This window comes from Ambystoma mexicanum, chromosome 1q (assembly GCF_040938575.1).
Source record: "Ambystoma mexicanum isolate Mex_15411 chromosome 1q, UKY_AmexF1_1, whole genome shotgun sequence".
NCBI lineage: Eukaryota > Metazoa > Chordata > Amphibia > Caudata > Ambystomatidae > Ambystoma > Ambystoma mexicanum.
Genome location: NC_090922.1, coordinates 558,793,712 through 558,814,964, shown reverse-complemented (window position 1 = coordinate 558,814,964; position 21,253 = coordinate 558,793,712). Strand labels below are relative to the sequence as shown.

The 21,253-nt window shown below is 47.0% G+C and overlaps 1 protein-coding gene across 3 annotated transcripts in view; it reads left to right on the top strand.

Annotated features, from left to right (window-relative positions):
* Nucleotides 1-21,253, top strand: part of LOC138531671 (uncharacterized) — a 236,476-nt gene that overhangs the window by 110,944 nt on the left and 104,279 nt on the right. The window contains exons 5-8 of one of the 3 annotated variants that reach the window (XM_069641003.1): nucleotides 12,307-12,357; nucleotides 16,111-16,161; nucleotides 16,943-16,993; nucleotides 17,774-17,824. In XM_069641003.1, the coding sequence (XP_069497104.1) occupies nucleotides 12,307-12,357; nucleotides 16,111-16,161; nucleotides 16,943-16,993; nucleotides 17,774-17,824 (204 nt within the window). The remainder of the gene's footprint in view (nucleotides 1-12,306; nucleotides 12,358-16,110; nucleotides 16,162-16,942; nucleotides 16,994-17,773; nucleotides 17,825-21,253) is intronic. The other 2 variants (XM_069641005.1, XM_069641004.1) reach the window with 2 other exon arrangements.

The following is a 21,253-nucleotide window of genomic DNA, read 5'->3' as shown; positions in this document are numbered from 1 at the left end:
TAAGTCTGAAAAACGGGAGTATACCTGTGTCAGCTAAGTTACATCCAGTTCCAATGGTGTTAAGAGATGGAGTGAAAAGAGAAATTGAAAAATTACTCAAGATGGGTACCATTGAAAGGGCTGGAGGAGTTCAGTGGATCTCGCCTTTGGTGGTTGTGAAGAAGGCATCGGGTGATTTGAGATTATATGTGGATCTTCGTGAATTGAATAAATGTGTGGTAGTGGATAGGCATCCATTGCCAAATATGGGTGAGATGTTGGCCATGATTGGTCATGGGAAAGTCTTCTCTAAATTAGATATGGTATCAGCGTACCATCAAATAGAGCTGGAGGAGGGATGTAGGAAGCTTACAGCGTTTATAACACATGAAGGGATTTTCCAATTTCGAAGAATGCCATTTGGTCTGATATCAGCGTCTTTGGTATTCTAGGAAGTTATGGATACATTGTTTAGAAGAATTAGAGTTGTGTTTTGTTTTCAGGATGATATGTTGGTATGTGGAGAGTCTGAAAGTGACCATGATAAGATTGTGGAGCAGGTTTTGAAAATCTTTGAAAAAGTGAGAGGAGTGACATTGAGGGAGAACAAATGCATTTTTCTGGAGAGAGCAAGGTAGAGTATTTGGGACATGAAGTGTCTGCGGATGGAGTGAGACCATAAAGTAACATGGTGGCTTCATTAAGAAGTGTGGAAAGGCCAAAATCACCAGGAGGGCTATGCTACATTTTAGGCATGATTGAGTTTTACCAAACATTTGTGAATAATTTTGCTGATAAGGTGTGTGAGATGAGGAAATTGTTGAAGAAAGGGGAGGAGTTTATCTGGAATGAAAAATGTGCAATATTATTTTCCATGATAAAAGAGGACATTGATTTAGTCCAACGCTTGAGAAGTTTTGATACTCATAGAAGGAGTATCATTACTGTGGATGTAAGTGATTGTGGTATTGGAGCTGTGTTATCACAGGTGGGGAATATTGCTGGTGAAGAGATCATTGCCCATGCTTCGAGAGCATTGAGAGGAGTGGAAAATAATTATTCTGTTTTGGAAAAGGAGGCTTTGGCGTGCCATTAGGCTGTGCAGACATTTCAGAACTTTGTGTGGGGTACTGACCATCAACAAGTAAAGTGCATTTTTGAGACTAAGGGGTAGATAAAGTATCCAGATGCATGGCAAGTTGGGTAACTAGGATGCAAGGACAAGCATTTGAAATTCAAGTAATAACTGGAAAGGAGAATGTAATGGCTGATTTCTTATCAAAAATGGGTATTCATATGGAGGATAGAAGTTCAGTTGATATTTCAGAAATTGTTTTTGAAAATCATGAGGGCATTGTGAGCAAGGATGAATGGCTAGAGGCTATGAATAGTTGATGAGGTGCTGCTACGAATCAAAGGATATGTGGATTCAGTCCAGGCTAGCAAGATTGAGTTGTGACAGGGAGAGAGGCCATATTGGCAAGTACGTGGTGAGTTAAGTGTGGTTGGTGATGTTTTATTTTGGTGGGTACGAGACATTGTTCCGACTTCGATTAGAGACATAATTGTGGATTTAGCCCATGTTTAGTTTAGTTTAGTTTATTCAATTGTATTGCGCACCAGACCCGAGGGTATGAGGGCGCAGGAGCAACAAGGTTATTCGCAACTTGGTTACATGTTACAATGCAGTACAGTAATTACAATGGTTTTATGGATACAATGCAGTAAATACAGTGGATAATAGATGATTGAAGCAGTCATGAAAAAGGCAAAAGTTTACGGATTTACAAATATACATATTTACAGGTAGGTAACGGTGAGGTGGGATGAATGGAATTAGCGGTCATTATTCTTTATCCAGTGTATGTAGTTACGTCTAACGTGTGTGTAGGTTTGGGGTGTTCTTAGAGAAGGTGGTAGGGAGTTCCAGTGTTGTGCTGCTTTCACCTGGAAGCTGTTGCCACCCATTTTGGTGCGTTTGAATCTGGGAACTGTGAGAAGATTAGCGTTGGAGGTTTTAGTAGGTCTGTTGGAGGTGTGTTTACTTATTCTATCGACTAAGTAGCGGGGGGCAGCGTTGTTGAGGCATTTGTGTGTTAGTGAGGCTACTTTGAGCAGGATTTTATCTGTTGTGTTGAGCCAGTTATGGGCTCTCCTAATGTTGGAAATGTGTTCTCTCTTGGGGATGCTGAGCGCTGCTCTGAGAGCGTTGTTTTGTAGCGTCTGCAGTTTGTTAGTAACTTGTTTGCTAGCTCCTACGTAGAGGGCATTGCAATAGTCCAGTTTTGATAATACAAGGGCTCTGGCTAGAGTAATGCAGCTCTGGGTGGATAAGAAGGGTTTGGCTGCTCTTATAAGCTTACATGTGTAGGCTGTGGAGGATGCCATAGAGCTAACCTGTTTATGGAAGGAGAGGAAGGAGTCAATGTATATTCCTAAGGTTTTCACTTCCTTAGCTACTTTAATCGTGTTCCCGTCTATAATGAAGCTGGTGTAGTTGTGGTCCAATTTGGTTAGGTTTGTTAGGTTTGTGGTGGAACCAAGTATAATGTGTTCAGTGTTGTCATCATTCAGGCATAGACTGTGAGATGCCATCCATGCCTGGATGATGAGGTACACCCTATTCACCAAGGCCAAATCAGCGGGATGAGGATCTGGGTATCATCGGCATAATTAGTGTAGGTGATACCCAGACCATCTAGATCATCAAACAGGGGCTTCATGAACACGTTGTAGAGTGTAGGGGAGACACATGAGCCCTGGGGGACTCCGCATGTGATGGGGATGGGGTCGGCGGCATCTGTGGTGGAGAAGACACGCATGGATCTGTTGCTGAGGAATGACTCGATCCAGCCATGTGGGTGTGTCACGGACAGAGGCAATCCTGAGGAGTGAATTTTGGTGGCCTGCTTTTGACCGTGATGTAGAGAGGATGTTGAATCGTTGCTTTGAATGTGCCAAAGCTGGTAAGGTTGAGGTTGCTAAGGAACAACCTATAGTGGGGATTGGCATTCCGAATAAGGTTTGGGATGACTTAGCGATTGATATTCTAGGTCCTGTGAATTTGGGAGGTGGACATGGTAAATATGTCATAGTTCTTGTGGATTTGTTATCAAGATGGATGGAGTATAACATTGTTCGTGACATTAGTGGAGAGAGTGTAGTAGATTTTATCCAAGAAGTGTTTGCAAGAGAGGGTGTACCATGAAGTATTCTTACTGATAATGATACTCTGTTTACTGGTGGTTACTTTGTGGAGTAAGTGAAGAGGTGTGGAATAAAACGCAAAAGATCTGCTTTGTATTACCCTGACGGGAATGGTATGGTTGAGAGGGTGAATAGTTGTGTCATGGACGCGATTCGTATGGCGAGTGCATGTGGAAAGGACAGGAAAGTGGCTATTGAGGCGAGGTTGTATGTGCTGCAGATGTTGCCCTATGCTGTGATGGGGTAAGCCCTTTTGAGTTAATGTGGAGTCAAAAGACAAGCACACAAGAAAGTCCCCCATGGCTTGGAAGAGCAAGATAATTGGATTGTGTAGTTGATGAGCTGAGAAAGAGGTTGAAGAGGAACAAAGAAGTATGGGTGATGAGGGAACATATGAGAAGAGGAATGAAGGAGGTAAGAGTGGAGTGTGGTGATTGGGTGAGAAACAAGAAAGTGTTTTGAAGAGAAAGGGTGATATGTTATATTCTGACCCCATACAGGTGGTGGCAGTGTTGAAAGGTGCCATCAGGGTGAGTGGTGGTCAGGTATGGAATAAGAACAGGATTGCAGTGGTCAAGAGATGTTTGGTTGGTTAAACGTATGGAGATGTGTTGTAATGTATTCTTATCATGTGGAGTTTGAGGTAGAGACACTCCATGTGGTATGTATTTGTTGAATAGAGTTCTATGTTCCTGGCACAACCAATTGGAGAAGGAGCTGGGAGATCGAGGCTGCACTGGGGGTCTGTAATGATACAACTTAATAAATCTTATGCCAAAAGTCAATGGCCCTCATTACGACCCTGGCGGAAAGTGACTGACCGGACCGCCACAGCGTAAATAGCGTTTCCGCCATTGCACGAAGGAGCAAAGTGCGGCCCATTCCGACCCATCGGGCACGAGCACCACGCCATGGCGGAAGTGCAAAGTCCGCGATGGCGGAAATGACCCCAAAACGGCCCACACCGCCGCCGTACGGCGCCCTAGGTGCAATACCGCCACCCCTCTTAGCGGTCACCGCAGTGTGCGCCTACCGGAAAGTACGGTGACCGGAAATATACGGAAACGGAAGTTAAAACATGGCCCCGGAACGGGAAACATCCCGCCGTACACCTATAAAACCACTAAAACCACACAACCACTAAAATCACTACCCTGAAACACACCCCAACCCGTCATCCACCCTAGCGAAACCAAGAAAAATGGGAAAAGTAGCGAAGAAAGCGTGCGACCGCAAGCGGCAGGTCCACTTCTCCCGTGAGGAACTCACCGTGCTAACAGAGACCCTCCAGGAGAATGCTGCCGTCGTCTTCTCCACGCAAATGACCAGAACGGCACTTGCAAACAAGAAGGCCATATGGGCTCTGGTGGCACAGCGGGTAAGTGCGGTGGGGACCGCACCCCGCACCCCACAGCAATGCCGCAAGCGATGGGACGACCTGCGGATACGCGTCCGCAGCATACTCTCTGCCAACCGCAACATTGCCACAGCCACCGGGGGAGGTCCAGAATCACCCATCAAGTTGACCCCCTGGGAAGAAATCTGTGTGTCCACCATCGGAATGGAGAGCATAGAGGGAGTCGGAGGGATGGAGAAAGGAGTGCAGACATCCGAAGATTCAGGTAGGGGGGCCAAATAAAAAAATGCCAAATCCACACAGTCCATCCATGTGAAGTACCATGCGTCCACATAGTGCTACAGAAACACATGTCCAGGAGAACGTCCACACACATAGGCCTGATAGCGCACGTTAAAACCCACAATAAATACATAAATAATTAAAAACCCCTAAAACACGCACTACACGTGCAGCAGGCACACCCTAACTGCAGGCTGCCAAACAACTGCACCCTCACTCCACACACAAATGAAAGCACCTCCAAGGCCCCGACCCAAATCACCCTCAGGTACCACTCCAATGCATGTGATACAATGCCATTCCAATTCCCACAGACCCATCAATAACCCTCGCCCTCCTTTACTCCACCACAGGGTCCGATCCAAACGACGAGCTTCAGGACACCCCTACCAGCACACCTGCAAAGAGGGCCAAGACCAACGGCCAGAGACCCTCCACCTCAGCTGCACGCATCAAGACACGGCAGCAGCACAAATCAGGTGGCAGCACAGAGGAGGGAACATCAACAGGCACCCCAGCAGCCAGCATGGGCACACCACCACCACCACAGGTCCCCCCAATGGATGCCACAGAAGGCACTGCCTCTGGTGGCAGCAGCACCATAGGTGACACCCCATTGATGGCAGCATGCTCGGACACCGAAGACGGGGATGTCGAAGTCAGATCCATCCATGACCTGTCCCAATCCCCCTGTCTGTCCCATCCCGTACAACATGAGGATACCACGCAGGGGCACCCACAAGACGACGACTGGCCATCCCCCACAAGCCCTGTGGCAAGGCAACATGAGGACAACAGCCCCTCTGTGACACCCCCGCAAATGGCCATGGCCCAGCAGAGGCAACAGTCCCTCGACCAGTTAATCGTGCAACAGCAGCAAATGGCCACGCTCCTCAAGGACCATGCCGATGAATGTGGGGGCACTAAGGCAGACATAGAAACATCAACTGAGACACTTAGGGCAGAAATGGAGAGAGGTACAGAGACGCTAAGGGCACAAATGGAGAGAAGCACCGAGAGCCTGAGGGGGGAACTGCATGCGACGTCCAAAGACGTATGTGCCGAACTTGCCGCAGTGCGCCGTGTGCTCACTGAGCTCTCGCAAACCCTTAGGGACATGCATGGACGTGAGCAGGCAGAGACATCATCCGTTGCAAGTTCCGTCCAGGGCAGCCCCCAACGTAGATCTGGGAGGAACCTGCGCTCCACAGGCAGGGGTGCCCCTGATACCCGCAGAGGGGGCTTGCAATAGCGACAGCCCACTGACAATGAGCATCTTTGGACACTGGTGTTCGGGGGGGAGGTAGGAGGGTGGAGGGGGTGTGTTGGGCTCACTTGGGTGGCGGGTCGATAGGGTGTTCAACATGATATCACATATGCCATAAACAGTGCACGATCAACCAATGAGATGTGTGGACATTGATCTTTGTGTACTAGGCCATCATAGGCGTACAGTCCATATTGTGCATGTCCCAGACACACACAGTGCCACGAGTCCCGTGTCCATGTATCAGCCACCAGGCGTGAGTGCTAGAAGCATGCATCAATGAGATGCTGACGAATGTCACGGGCCTCCGGTGCCTCGCAGACTCCATGAGGTGCTGCCACATCCCCACCCTCATCATGACCATCATCAGGTGCTTGCAGTTCTGCGTCAGGGGGCATGGGCACATTTCTACGTACGCACATGTTGTGGAGCATGACACATGCCATCACCATCTTTGCAACCTTCTCATGGCGGTACAGGAGTGCCCCGCCAGACCTGCTGAGGCAGCGGAAACGAGTCTTCAGTAGGCCGAATGCCTGTTCAATGACTACACGGGTACGTGAGTGGGCATGGTTGTAGTCCTCCTCATGCTGGTCCCGTGGGTTCCGGACTGGTGTGAGGAGCCATCTCTTCAGTGGATACCCAGCATCACCTGTATGTGGACGAGAAACGCATGATGTGGAATGCCATTGCTACGTACGCACACCCCCCCCCTTCCTGCCAGGTCATTGCCAAATCACATACCACACATATTCATGCATGTAATGAGACTCACCGAGTAGCCAGGATCTGTTCCCTGCGTGTCGCTCCATGTAGCGTGGTATTGTAGAGTTCCTCAAGACCATAGAATCATGGGTTGATCCAGGGAATCGGGCACAACAATGTGTAATGATCCTGTTGGAGTCACACACCATTTGTACATTCAGGGAATGAAATTGTTTTCGGTTGCGGTACTGGGCCTCCATGGCATGTGGGACGACCAATTCAACATGGGTGCAGTCGATGGCACCAATGCAACCCGGTATGCCGGCAAGTGCATGGAATCCCACTTTTGTGTTGGTAATTTCCTGCTCCGAGCGTGGTAGAGAGATGTAGTCGTCTGCGTGCTGCAGGAGGGCATCGAGCACTTGCAATAGTGTCCGTGAGAACAGTGGCTGAGAAATGCCATGCAACTGTCCGACTGTGTGCTGGTAGGTGCCTGTGGCCAGGAAGTGTAGTACAGACACCACCTTCAGTAGGGGTGGGATGGCGGTTGGGCTATCTATCATGCTGACAAGGTCAGCCTGTGTCATGTCCACAATGGCGGCTATGGTGTCCCGGTCCAGACGGTAGAGGGTGTGGATCTGCTCATCAGTGAGGTTGAACGGATGTGCTCGGAGGCGTGGGATTGCGGGCTGCCTGCGTGGTGGTAGTGGCTGTGCTGGCAGCCCTTGCTGGCCCTGCCTTGCCCTCCTCCTCCTTCTGCGTCTCCTCCGTGCGGCCGGTTGTAGTTGGTGTTCGTCTTCTTCTTGGAGTTGGAGTACTTGCAGTGCTATCAGGTCCCCCAGGGCCAACATCGCGAGTCCTGCCGGTAGCATTTCGGTGTGGTTGTGGGAGGAGACTGGCTGTGCAATTTATGTGTTTTCAGGCTGTATGGCCTCCACCTGTGGTGATTAATTCCACCTGTGCAAACTGCTCTCCCCTTTGGCCGGGCACGTCCCGCGCACAATGCTGCAATTCGGGGAATGGCATCTTGCTATTGCAATCATGTATTTGTACCCGATGGCCGTGTAAGATTGGTTGATATGTTCATTCTGCTGTGGTCCCATTGTTTCACATACTATCTGTGCAGTCGCGAACAGACTTGTGAAGGGTCAGTGGAACGTAGTACTCGAGTAACGGTGGGCCCTCATGCATCACTGTACCGAGTTGCAACGACGGGCGGGGCGTCCCATTTGTGGGTGAAGGCAGTTGCCATTTTCACACACAGCCGCACTCGATGGAATAATTAGTGATTTCAAACGGCCACAGATGCCTTTTCGACGTGATGTTGCAAATGAGGAATTCGAAGGGCGGCGCTTTCGGTTTCCAGCTAGCGGCGAGGAGATGCCCACAGGTCTGAGTGCAAATATAACGTTCTATTGTTCAATGTCCTTGAGACAGGGGCCATGGCGAGGAAGCAATGATTGATATGAATAGTTTGGGATGCGCAATAGCTACGTGGCCGATGAGGCCGGCCGTTCCCAAATACATGTTACTTCACGACACTGGAATTACGGGCTGGGGCACTGTGGATTTTGCAGGCTGCATAACGCACAGACTCAATGGATGTTTCTAATGTCATGTGAGTAATTATTCAGGCGTTTTGATCCCGGGATGAGGGAATGATGGATGGATGCATGGGCAGGTGATTTGATACAGAGTTTGCCATGTACAGGGCTTCTTGGGATCTATCCACCTCCCCTACGCTATGTGATGCAGGGCTGCCATAGTGGGACCATCGTCTATCTGGCCTTGTTGAGCCCTCCCTGTCTCGACGCGCCCTCAGACACTTGTGTCCATGCACGTTAAGATTCCCATCTGATGGATTCTGTTTTGACAGACGCATGCACAGGTACACTCGTTTGTGATGGTGTTTGCACCTCGATATAGATGGTTATGAGTCGCAAGTGGTTTTGGGGTGGTGATGATCCTTTGGAGTGGGCTAGCATGCATATGGCTGTGGATTTAGTGTGATCATTGAAGTGAGTTGTTGGAATGTAGTTCTGATGGCCATTCTGTTCTTTTTCTTTTCTTTTGGTTGACAGGTATCTCCTCCCCTTTTGCCACTGCCATCTGTATGCCACTCCTGCAGATGGGTTTTACTCCCGACACCTGCTGCTTCGTGTTAATCAGTGGAGCAGCATTACGATCTTATGGGACGATCGCCAATGGCCCACATGCCCTTACGCAGTACTGGTGGCTCGGAGCAACATTTCGGCCTTTCAGCTGGACTAGTGCCTCCCCATTGGGACGGCCCTGCAGTTGTGTGCGCTTCCATGTTGCCTTTTCGTACGTGAATGTGGCTCTGTGTACCATGAGGGAACAGGGCGTCACACAAGTAGTGGCTGGTCATTTCTTGCGGATGCAGCACACAATGGTGAAAAGTGTTTTGGAGTTCATGGCCTGATGGCTGTATGGGCTTGGTGATTTTGATGTGCATTAAATTTCAATTCTGATTTGGCCCGTGTAGCGTTTTTCTTTGCAAGTGATGTGGCATATGCCTATTTGGGGGGCGATGTATTGTGGGGAGATCTGCATTGGGTTCCAGCTTCGGAGTTTAGTTGCGTGGTACTGTACTGGGCGCGTTTGCCTACGAAGCCCGTGAGGTCAGGGATGGGGGCTGCCAATATGACAGTTTGAATGTTGTCATGCTCAGGGGCGGGGGATTGAGTTTTGTGTGACAGATGCCGGTCAGCCAGGTGGACTGGTGGAATGATGTGATTCTCGGAATATTGCTGGTCACAGGTGCCTGTGTTTGCGTGCGTTTCTTGGTGGGGGACTGTGGTCATGTCCATTGGGATGGCTTCTGTATTCGTGCCATCTGTGCCCTGCAGCTCCCATTGGCCCCTGTTGTGTTTCTTTTGTTCGTTGGCATGCATGGGTGACTTGTACATTTCAATGGTTGCATTGTGACTTCATTGCACCTACGGGGAGTGTACAGGCACTCAGTGGGGCCGTTTACGGTTGATTCGCGATGCCGTACTTCTCACCATGGCGGAATGGTACATTCCGCCATGCTTCATGGCGTTAGGTACATGTCCGCTAGGGTCGGAATTGGCGTACCCTTGCGCCATGGTGGTGTTTGCGGTTTGGCATGGCGCGCGCGCGCGTGCTTGGTGCAGTTAGCGTTGGCGTTCACTACGGTGTCGCTAATGGCTTCGTACTTTGCGGTGACGGGTCATAGTCGCACCGAGCGCTATTCGATGGCGGTATTGCATTTCCGCCATCATTTTCCGAATTCCGCCAGGGTCGTAATGAGGGCCAATGTGTGTATTCAAGCCATCTTCTTATAATTTAGTAATCTGAATCTAAACATTGGGGGCAGGCGCAGGATTATCAGGGTGAATTGCAGCTTTCAACTGAACCCTTGTTCTTTCTAGGCTGGACTTTGAAAGATCCTTTCTTTAAGGTATGCCTAAGTTAACACTTGTGTTCCCTAAGTGTGTTCTCCAGGCTGCTGTCAGACTAGTTTTGGGGCTAGGAACGTCGAGCCCACCTCTACATCCTAGGGTAACTGCGCTGGCTTTCTTTGGTGGACCGGACACTCCTTAAGATCTTCTTCCCTACCTATAGAAAAGTTCCATGGTTACTTGCCAGCTAAACCTTGGATCTCAAATACCTGATAGGCTGAGGATTGAGTTACTTGTCCGGGTAGAGATCCAGAGATCCAGGAGATCTTCCATGCACAAACTTTCTTTGTTGGTCGTTGTTCTCCGTCAATGGGTTCTGCTTCCCATCCAACAAAACCTTCTACCTTCAAGAAAACCTCTGAAAACTCTGATTTCGTACCTGGCTTTGCAGTATTTCACTTATTTTCTCGTCATATATGTTCTGATTGGATTGTGTGCCTTTCTTTGCCATGTGCATGCACATTTGTCTAGAAACAGGCTGCTATTCAAATGTATAGTGCACTCTGATGTGGGACGGTTATTGTCATTGTAGTCCATGAGTGAGTTTTGGTGCATTTTATATATGTGGGCATGTGTGTCTGTTTTGTTCAGAGAGCTAACACATTTTTATATTATGGTTGGATGATTTATTATTATTATTATTATTATTATTATTATTTATTATTATTATTATTATTATTTATTATTATTATTGTAGATTTTAATAGCACATACTTAGCTGGGAGCAACAAAGTGCTGCACAGATTATAGAACAAAAAAATGGTAGTGAGAATTTAAGAAGTCATCAAGTAAACATTAATGATATTGATCACAGTACAATATACATAACTTGTTTAAAATAAAACAAAAGAAATAGTTTGGTTCTGCAGTTGAGATATATGCATGGATGAGTCCCAAGGAGGCTCAGTGACTCTGGGCTCTAAATGAATCTTACAAATAACTAAGGTAAGATCAAGGTTTATTACACCTGTAGTGACATGTGCAAGGAAAGGACACAGGGAGGGTCATTGATAAGTACCATGGTGCTTCCTATGGACATGTTCAGATAAGCACATGTGTTGGTTGGTTGCACTGGCATGTGAGGGTTATATGCAGTATAGTGGCATAGGGAATGCGCATTGACACAGCCCCGGTGTTCCGCATTGTGCATATTGCTCCACTAGTTTCTGTGATTGGCAAAATTGGCAACTGGCAGACTCGCATCCCAGGAGTTCTTGGGTAGAGGCCAATAATAGAGAGGATTTACAGATGAGGGCTGAACCCATCCTCACAGCTAGGAACCTCACTGGACCTGTGGACTAGGAGGGGTCCCAAAAGATATGTACCTCGGCAGGCCAGAAGTGCTCTTGACAGTTCCACAGAGCTTTATGGCTGTGTACGCTGGCGGGGTACAGGATAATGTTCTACTCTGGCATGGGAACTGGTGCATCACTTCTTCACTGACTGTGGGCACAGTAGTTCTAAACACTGTCAGGAGCCAATATGGGTCTGTAGAGTGGCAGTGAGTACGAATGGTCGACCCAAGCAGAGGTCACGTTGGGACCGAACACTGGCAAGGCCATGCGTGGTCTAATTGATGTTCGCTTTCTTTATCTAAAGTTTTTCAGAGCCGAAGTGCAACCCAGTCACTCTCTGCAGGTGGGGCGGGATCCAGGAATAGGGTATTGGATACATGGAATTTGGAAATGGGAGGACGCTGAAGGCAATAGGTGAAGCCAGGAGTAGATTTGGGGAGAGTTACTGAAGTGGGAAACGGCGGCGATTCTGGGATTAGATCAGCAATTGATTAATCGGCAGGGGCATAACATGCCAGTGTGCTCCCTACATGGCAAGGACAGGCCTGCATACCGGCAGAGGCAGAGAGGATGTGGCAGTCCAATGTCATACATGAAGGGTCTGTACACTGGCTCAGGCCTTGCAGGGTACTGCACACTCTCCGACACCGTGATAGACTTGTGAAGTGGGCGGGGGTGCTGATGTTTGTACATTGGGAGCCTGATGTTTTTTGAACAGTGCCTAAAATGATCTAATGTCTGCTAACATCCTATTACTTTTTTCAACAGGTCGAACTTCAGGTGTTCCTGGCAGTAATTCAAGTCAATCAACACCTACAGGTAAGGGGACAGGTGCAAATAGGGTCTGGATGAAGGGGAATTGCAAGCTATAGGCGCAACTAGAGGTGATGCATAATTTTCACCGCTGATGGGGGCGAGAGAGAGCATTTAGGAGGGACACAGTGGTTCCTGGTAGGGTGTAAAGGAGGCCAGTATTCCTTCCCAAGCCACTGCATTGGCAGAGGATATCATTGGTATGTAAAGTGGCAGACCACCTTGAGGCTATTCACTGGCAGTGGCACCCAATGCTTTGTGCAATGGCCAACACCAGCAAGCCTCTGTAGACTGATAGAGGCCACAATATGTCTGTATGTTTTGAAGAGGTTCTTAAGTTCCGTAAGAGTGAGAGGACTCCATTGTTGTCCATGATTATATCAGTGAAAACAACATTCCACGAAAGAAATATTGGTGAAGAAATATTGCAAAACATCCTTCCTCTTCCCATGCAAAAAAACAATGCAAATAAAATATTGTCCTGTAATGATCTGCACAACACAAACAGGACACTTAAAAGTGGCTCAAAGTTATCATCTTTTGTTGCCCTGTTAACGCAATAATGAAGGAACGGTATCCGGTCATATTTTCAAAAACATATTTTCGAATGACCATTATGTCAAAAACATTTTGCCGAAAATTTGTTATGTTTTTTTTGGGTTTCATTAGGAAAAAAAGGGTAAATAAAAAAAGGGTGTGGGGGGGGGGGACCTCCCCATTTTAAAAATGAAATAACAAAAAACCATAAAAAAAAAAATTCGGCAAATTTGGTGTCGAGAAAATGGCATTCGAAAATATGCGTTTAGAAAATATCACTATAAACCTGAAGGAACATGTATCCCATGTTTATGCTAGAAGGCAAAGAAGGCTTAGCATATAGCCAGAGGCAGATATGGCAGATCAATTTAGGGAAGAAAATTCTGCACCCAACTTTGACCACCCTTTCCCACTCACCAGTGCCCTTCGGTATCAGACAACAACCTATTTACACCCACGCACCAATAAGAGGGACCAAGTAATTTGCTGACAACCAAGAAAAACTATATTTTGGGGATTTTGTTTTTTCCACCACTTTTTTTTCCCACCGATTTTATCACTGGCCACTGGCCTGAGCATGGCCATTTCCCTTAACCATGTGTTCTATTTTTTAACATCTGCATTCAGGACTTCAGGGCAGGGTAAAAGGCTGGATCCAACCCTCAATGCTCTATGTTGTCTTGCTTCCAAGACAAACACGTTCCCCATGAGCTATCCTCCCGATACCAGATAATCACCATATGCCGGTTTATCAAGTGAGGAGACTGGGGTGACTAGTAAATTTGTTGGTCTTTATTTGGCTGAATGGTACATTTGACCGGATTTGGCCTGTACCATTGGCCAGAATAAAAAACATAAAAATTTGCGAATACATAGCGAACATGTGGAGCCAGGGTTGTGGGGGTGTCCCCCGCTGCTATGATCAGTATGTATTAGCCTTGGAAGGGGTTGCCGCTTCCTCAATATTGGAGGCGGGAGACGAACAAAAAAAAGAAAAAGGGCCTGTGGTGTCGGATCCGACCCGCGTTTAAGGGGCGGATCTGACGCCGCAAGGCTGCAGTCAACCAGTCGTGTCGAGCGAACAGAGTATGGAAGGGATGTTGGGGTTGGGGGATTGGAGTGAGTGCATTTGATCCTCTAAGAACTGATTGCATGCGGCTGTTTTTTTTCAAAAGTTTGCCGCGACCTGTTCTCAGACAGTCAAACACAAACCATTGCCTTCATGGACCTGGCGAATGTGATGATCTCCAACAGAGCTCACTATGGATAGTTGGCAATGCTAAGGACTGGATGCCTCAGATCATGTGCAACCCTCAGTGTCCCTAAGAGTGTAGCCATCAACGTTTCTGTGATCAACACAGCTCAAGCAGTCACCATGGACAGGAAATGAATACAATTAAAAACACATATTCAAAATGTGATGGGCCCGTGGAGAGGTTTACTTTCTAAATTACCCCCTAAACACAGGCACAGGGCACAACAGAATGCTTATTTGCATGAACTTTCTTTTCAATCTTCAGCCAGCTCTACCTACAGATTTATTTCTTAAGGGAACAATTTGACCCCCATCCTTTATTTTAGGATTTTCCTAAGTCCCAACTCCCCACAACCCCCTTTTTACACAAACACTGGGCCAAGTAAGAGGGTGACTGAGAGTAACCAGACTAACTCTCTCACATCGTACTGAACATGTCCCGTTAATTGGGTCAGGAAAAGTCAGGCACTTTACGCTAAGTGCATACACCTGATACCAATTAGATCTCCGCACATGAATAAAAGGCAACACCTAAAGCGCTCTGAGCAAGGAGGAACACGAGAATGAGCAGAACTTATGGGACAAAGGCACACCTACTGGAGCAGAGCAAGGGACCAAGGGACGAGAGCAGCTGGCCGAAAACCGCAAGGCTTCCCTACTGGAGGTCGTTGCCTCTGACAGACTGCAAAAGACAGGTGGAGAAGGCCAGATCCCAAAAGTGAAGATTGCATTGTGTTTCAAGGATGCCAGCAACACGCCAGCAACCCTACCGGGTGAACGGCAGAGTTGGGGAGGCTAGGTCAAGCCTGTGGTACTAACCTTGACTTGAAAATTTAAAAACCCAAAACAAGAAAGAAGCGCACACAGCCAGTGAGTTGGCAAGTGACCTGAGAGACCAGTGTGTGTTAAAGTAAATGAAGTAGCAACATCATATCATAAGTGAAGGCTGCACGCGTATGGATGAGATACGAAGAAAGGCAGGCCCATGAATGAACTTTAAAATACAGCTGTAAAATCCACAATACTAAGTAACAGAGTGGTCCGGTGAACAGACGTCGCCCATTCTAAAGTCTCTGTGAAAGGTGCATTGTTTGAAGCTAAAAGGCGAAAAAACAGCAAGAGTGAAAGTAAATAGTGAACGTTGATTCGAAGTGGTCCTGCGGTGGTCTGTAACGAAAGCCATGCACATTCGAAAGTCTTCAACATCCGAAAGTGGTTCGAGTCTGAATGAGGGAGACCCAAAGTATATTAAGCTTGGGGAAGGGAGCCACCTTGCAACTTTGTGTGAACTGTATTGTGAGAGGTTTGCGCCCAGCAGAAGGGACCTTTGTGAACCTTTTGGTTGAAACATTATTTTGAAAGTCAGAGAAAGGAATTTTAAATGTGGATGGCCAAGTGGGGCTCGATCCTCTGTTTTGAACTGTGTGCTGTGTTGGAAGCCGAGCCAGAGTGTGTCATCTTGCCTACAAGGATCACCTTACCCCGTGAGGCCTAACGTGGGGAGGAGAGCTGGTTTCAGCCACATCATCATTGCAACGCTGACATTTCCTTTTGCATACATTTTCTCCTTTTTACACTTTTTGTACAAGAGATAGGGCAGGCATTAGGCTTGTGAGCATAGGCCATTTTCATTTGACAGACTTCACTAGGACTGTTTTGTTTATCGTTTGATGGTCGAGACTACTCCCATCTTAGTTAGAGGGCAGAATAGGAGTTTCTCCAACCCCAACATTTTCAATAAAGGTTTTACAAATTGTATCCATTGTGTCAGTGTCAATACTTGTGATACCATGCCTTCCCTACAACACAAGCACAGAAGGGTCTGTACACGAGGCCCTGTAGGATCTGTACACCGAGAGAGACCATGACAGATTTGTACACTTACGGAAAGCCTAATATTTTGATTTATTTTAGCAGTTTCTTACAATAATCTAATTTCAGTTAATCATTTGTTCTTTTTTTAATAGGTCTAACTTCAGCTTTTACACACAGAACTTCAAATCAATCGACAACTCCAGGTGAGAGGAGATGGGAAAAATAGGGAATGTAAAGAAGGTATGAGGGAGACCCGAAGTCTATTAAGCTTGGGGAAGGGAGCCCCCTTGCAACTTTGTGTGACCTGTATTGTGAGAGGTTTGTGCCCAGCAGAGGGGGACCTTTGTGAACCTTTTGGTTGAAACATTATTTTGAAAGTCAGAGAAAGGAATTTTAAATGTGGATGGCCAGGCGGGGCTCGATCCTCTGTTTTGAACAGTGTTCTGTGTTGGAAGCCGAGCCAGAGTGTGCCATCTTGCCTACAAGTATCACCTTACCCCGTGAGGCCGAACGTGGGGAGGAGAGCTGGTTTCAGCCACATTATCATTGGAACACTGACATTTCCTTTTGCATACATTTTCTCCTTTTTACACTTTTTGTACAAGACATAGGGCAGGCATTATGTTTGTGAGCATAGGCCATTTTCAGTTGACAGACTTCACTAGGACTGTTTTGTTTATCGTTGGATGGTCGAGACTACTCCCATCTTAGTTGGAGGGCAGAATAGGAGTTTCTACAACCCCAACATTTTCAATAAAGGTTTTACAAATTGTATCCATTGTGTCAGTGTCAATACTTGTGATACAATGCCTTCCCTACAACACAAGCACAGAAGGGTCTGTACACGGAGGCCCTGTAGGATCTGTACACTGAGAGAGACCATGACAGATTTGTACACTTACAGAAAGCCTAATATTTTGATTTATTTTAGCAGTTTCTTAGAATAATCTAATTTCAGTTAATCATTTGTTCTTTTTTTAATAGGTCTAACTTCAGCTTTTACACACAGAACTTCAAATCAATCGACAACTCCAGGTGAGAGGAGATGGGAAAAATAGGGAATGTAAAGAAGGTATGAGGGAGACCCGAAGTCTATTAAGCTTGGGGAAGGGAGCCCCCTTGCAACTTTGTGTGACCTGTATTGTGAGAGGTTTGTGCCCAGCAGAGGGGGACCTTTGTGAACCTTTTGGTTGAAACATTATTTTGAAAGTCAGAGAAAGGAATTTTAAATGTGGATGGCCAGGCGGGGCTCGATCCTCTGTTTTGAACAGTGTTCTGTGTTGGAAGCCGAGCCAGAGTGTGTCATCTTGCCTACAAGGATCACCTTACCCCGTGCGGCCTAACGTGGGGAGGAGAGCTGGTTTCAGCCACATTATCATTGCAACACTGACATTTCCTTTTGCATACATTTTCTCCTTTTTACACTTTTTGTACAAGAGATAGGGCAGGCATTAGGCTTGTGAGCATAGGCCATTTTCATTTGACAGACTTCACTAGGACTGTTTTGTTTATCGTTTGATGGCCGAGACTACTCCCATCTTAGTTAGGGGGCAGAATAGGAGTTTCTCCAACCCCAACATTTTCAATAAAGGTTTTACAAATTGTATCCATTGTGTCAGTGTCAATACTTGTGATACCATGCCTTCCCTACAACACAAGCACAGAAGGGTCTGTACACGAGGCCCTGTAGGATCTGTACACCGAGAGAGACCATGACAGATTTGTACACTTACAGAAAGCCTAATATTTTTATTTATTTTAGCAGTTTCATACAATAATCTAATTTCAGTTAATAATTTGTTCTTTTTTTAATAGGTCTAACTTCAGCTTTTACACATAGTACTTCAAATCATTCGACAACTCCAGGTGAGAGGAGATGGGAAAAATAGGGAATGTAAAGAAGGTAATTAAGCTCAATAGAAGCAAACAGGGGAAGGTCATGTTATGGGTCACTGATGCGGGCAAGAAAGATAGATTTGAAGGGGCATCTGCACATGTAGGACCTGGCAGTGGATATTGAAGGAAATAGGAAAAAGAAGGAAATGGTGGTGTAAAGAGTGAGTCTCTTCTCTTGGTCTATGGTTCTATCTTGGTTCTTCTCTTGGATGTTACCCCCATCATGTTTCACTGCCTAAAACAGGGAGTTGCAACCATTGGGTCACCAGATGTTTTGCACTGCAACTTCCTTTAGCCCTAGCCAGCATGATCAATGGTGAGGGCCTATGGGAATCACAGTCCAAAACTTCTGAAGAGACACAGGTTAAAGATCCCTGGTCTAAAGGAGCTTAGGCCTGCCTTGCATTTTCCTGATTCCACATGTCTGTTGGTGATCTAGTTGATATAGTGGGAGTGTTCTGCATTCTTGCTGATCAGTTTAGTGGTAACAATTATCATGGCTCTAGAGATGGCAATACTCTTAGAACAAATGATGCTTATCTTGCAATAATGCTAGTTGCAATCAGAGCTGCAGTCTCCTCGTGCTGTCTTTCATGTCTTCTTCTGGAAGGCAATATTCTGCCACTTTGTGTTGCTTACTTGCAAAACACTTGTCCTCCATCAGCTGTATTTTCACCTCCATCTCTATTCATCACTAACTGTATTTCCCATCAACTCTTCATCAAGCTCTGATGGGAAGTCCTTCTTTGAGCGCAAGCTCTGGGGTCTTCTGAAGATATCAGCTGACATTGTCTTCTAAGCGCACCGCTTATTTATTTTTATTTATTTCTTTTATTGTGAATTTGTAAGGCACATATACATCAAGCAATTGTGTTTCAAAGTGCTCACATGGCAAAAGGAAAGGGAACAAGGAAAGAGCAAGACAATGCAGCATGATAACAATGATGAGCGAAAATATGATAGCGGTCTTACTAGGCCTTGTGAACATTCGAGTGTGCAAGTGCAGATATAGAGAAGGGAAAGTGGAGGAGGTAAGTGGTAGAGGTTCCACAGAGGGGGTAAGTGCCAGAGAGCCAGTTGAAAAGGCAACAGGTAAGTGCCAAGAAGTGGCCACCTGGTGGAAGAGGGGTCACCAGCCAATACAATAAGTGCAGGCCTGTGAGACATCAAAGGCCAGTGGCTGCCCGAAGGCAAGTGCAGGGGGCCGGATGCTACAGGCGATTATACAGAAGTCCAGGACACAAAAGGACACATAAGGGCCCAGGCCACCAATCACAGTGGTTTAGCACGGGAGGGAGAGAGGGAAGGAGGAGGATAAGAGAAAAGTCTTGAGCGCTCTGAAACACAATTTACTTGATGTTTAAGTGCCTTACAAATGCACAATAAAATAAAATTTAAAACTTGCTTATGGAACTTGTGGAGATTTGGCTCAAGATGGAGAGAAAGAGGGAGGCTGTTCTAGATGAGGGAGCCAGCCGAGGAAAGAGAACGGCTACCCACTCTCTGCTTAGAGAAGCACTTTAAAAGCAGAGAGTTGGAGCTAGAGGATCGGAGGGGTATGCAAGGAGAGTATTTGGTGAGAGCAAGATGAGAGAATCAGAGCCAGTGTAGAGATTCTAGAGCTAGAGCGATACGGCCCCTAGGCTTGAGGCCAAGGATACATCTTGCAACCTTATTCTGAATTAGCTAGAGGGGTCGGAGAGAAGAAGTAGTAGAGTGTGGAAAAGGTTGTTACAATAGTCCAGCCTGGAGAGTACCAGGGCTTTGGAGACATTGAGCTTCTTGGGAAAAGTGAGGACAGGGACGATGCCTCTGAGGAGGTAGAGTTGGAAATGGGCTTTCTTGCCAATGTCCAAGATGTGAGGAATCAAAGAGAGAGAGGAATCGAAGATAAGTCCTGCGTTTCTGGTTTCAGAGGTTGGGGATGAGGGAAGAGCCCACAGAGCGTGGCCAAAGTGTAGGGAGAAAAGAGGGAACAGGAGTACCCATAGCAAGAATCTCAGTCTTGCAGGCATTCAGACAGAGATCATTGGAGGTGCACCAAGACTGGATGGTGGACAGGCAATCAGGAATGACAGAGGAAGTTGGGAGAGATGCAGAGGGTAGTCTGAAAAAGAGTTTGGCGTCATGTGCATAACACTGGAAGTGCAGGTAGAACATGGAGATAAGGTGAGCAAGATGGGAGAGATAGATGTTAAAGAGCAAAGGTAAAAGGATAGAGCCCTGGGGAACTTCACAGGTAGAGATAGAAGTGGGTGAGGAGAGAGAACCCAGGATAACCTGGGAAGGATGGTCAGTGTGGAAGAAGGCCAGCTAATCCAGCGCCCGCTCTGAGATACCAAGGGTATCACAAAGTCACTTTATGAGGATGGAGTGGTTGACCCTGTCAAAACCAGAGAAGTGATCAAGTAGAATGATATTAGCAGGTGAATTGTAGTTAAGGGATGCAAGCAATTCTTCACAGGTGTTCAGAGGAGCAGTTTCCATGCCTCTCGATGCTCGGAATCCAGATTGATGGTCGTGTAGGCAACCAACAAGCTCAGTATGTTGGGTCAGTTGGGGGGAGACCAACTTCTCCAGAAGCTTCCCAAGGAAGGGAGTGATAGAGATGGGTGGTAGTTTGCAGGACAAGAGGGGTCAGCAGAACGCTTTTTCAGGAGGGGGCACACAAGGGGCCGGGGGGCTTGTGGGAGGATGGGAAGACCCAGTGGCAAGAGAGTGATTACAGAAATCAGCAAGTGCAGTGGCAAGGGAGACAATGTTGTCCTTAATAGTTCTGGAAGAACAGGGGGAGACCTGTTTTGAAGAGACCCTCATAGAGCGGACAACTCTATTGACCTTGTCTGAATTGATAGAAGAGAAGGAGGAAAGAGTGGATGAGGGAGGGGGAGGGGCCGAGGGTGGCAGGGGGATGGGAGGAGGAAGGGGGGGGTAAGAAAGAGAAATCAGCATGTCCTGAGTTTTAGCAGTGAAGTGGGTGGCCAGTGCAGTGCAGAGGGGTTGCGAGGGAAGAGGCGAGCTAGAGCACGCAGCTGGATTGGCTTGTTCCTTGCAGATTTTAATGTGTTCAGCCGTGTTGTTAGAAACTCCAGAGATGTGGGCCTGGATGTGAGTCCTCTTCTTGGAGCGAATGGAGAGACGATATTGCCTTTGGAGAAGGCGACAGGTCAGTTTATCAGAGGATGAACTCGAGGTCTGCCACTTCCATTCAGCAGCTCTGCACTTGCGTTTTAGGGCTGTGAGATCAGAATCGTACCAAGTGTTACGCTTGGTGACAAGTTTCAGATGGATCCTCATGACAGGGGCAAGAATATCGAGAGTGTTAGTGACAGCAAAATGGAGATTGTTGAGAGCAGAGTCAATAGTTTAATCGGTAGTGGGAGAAAAGGGGAGATGAAG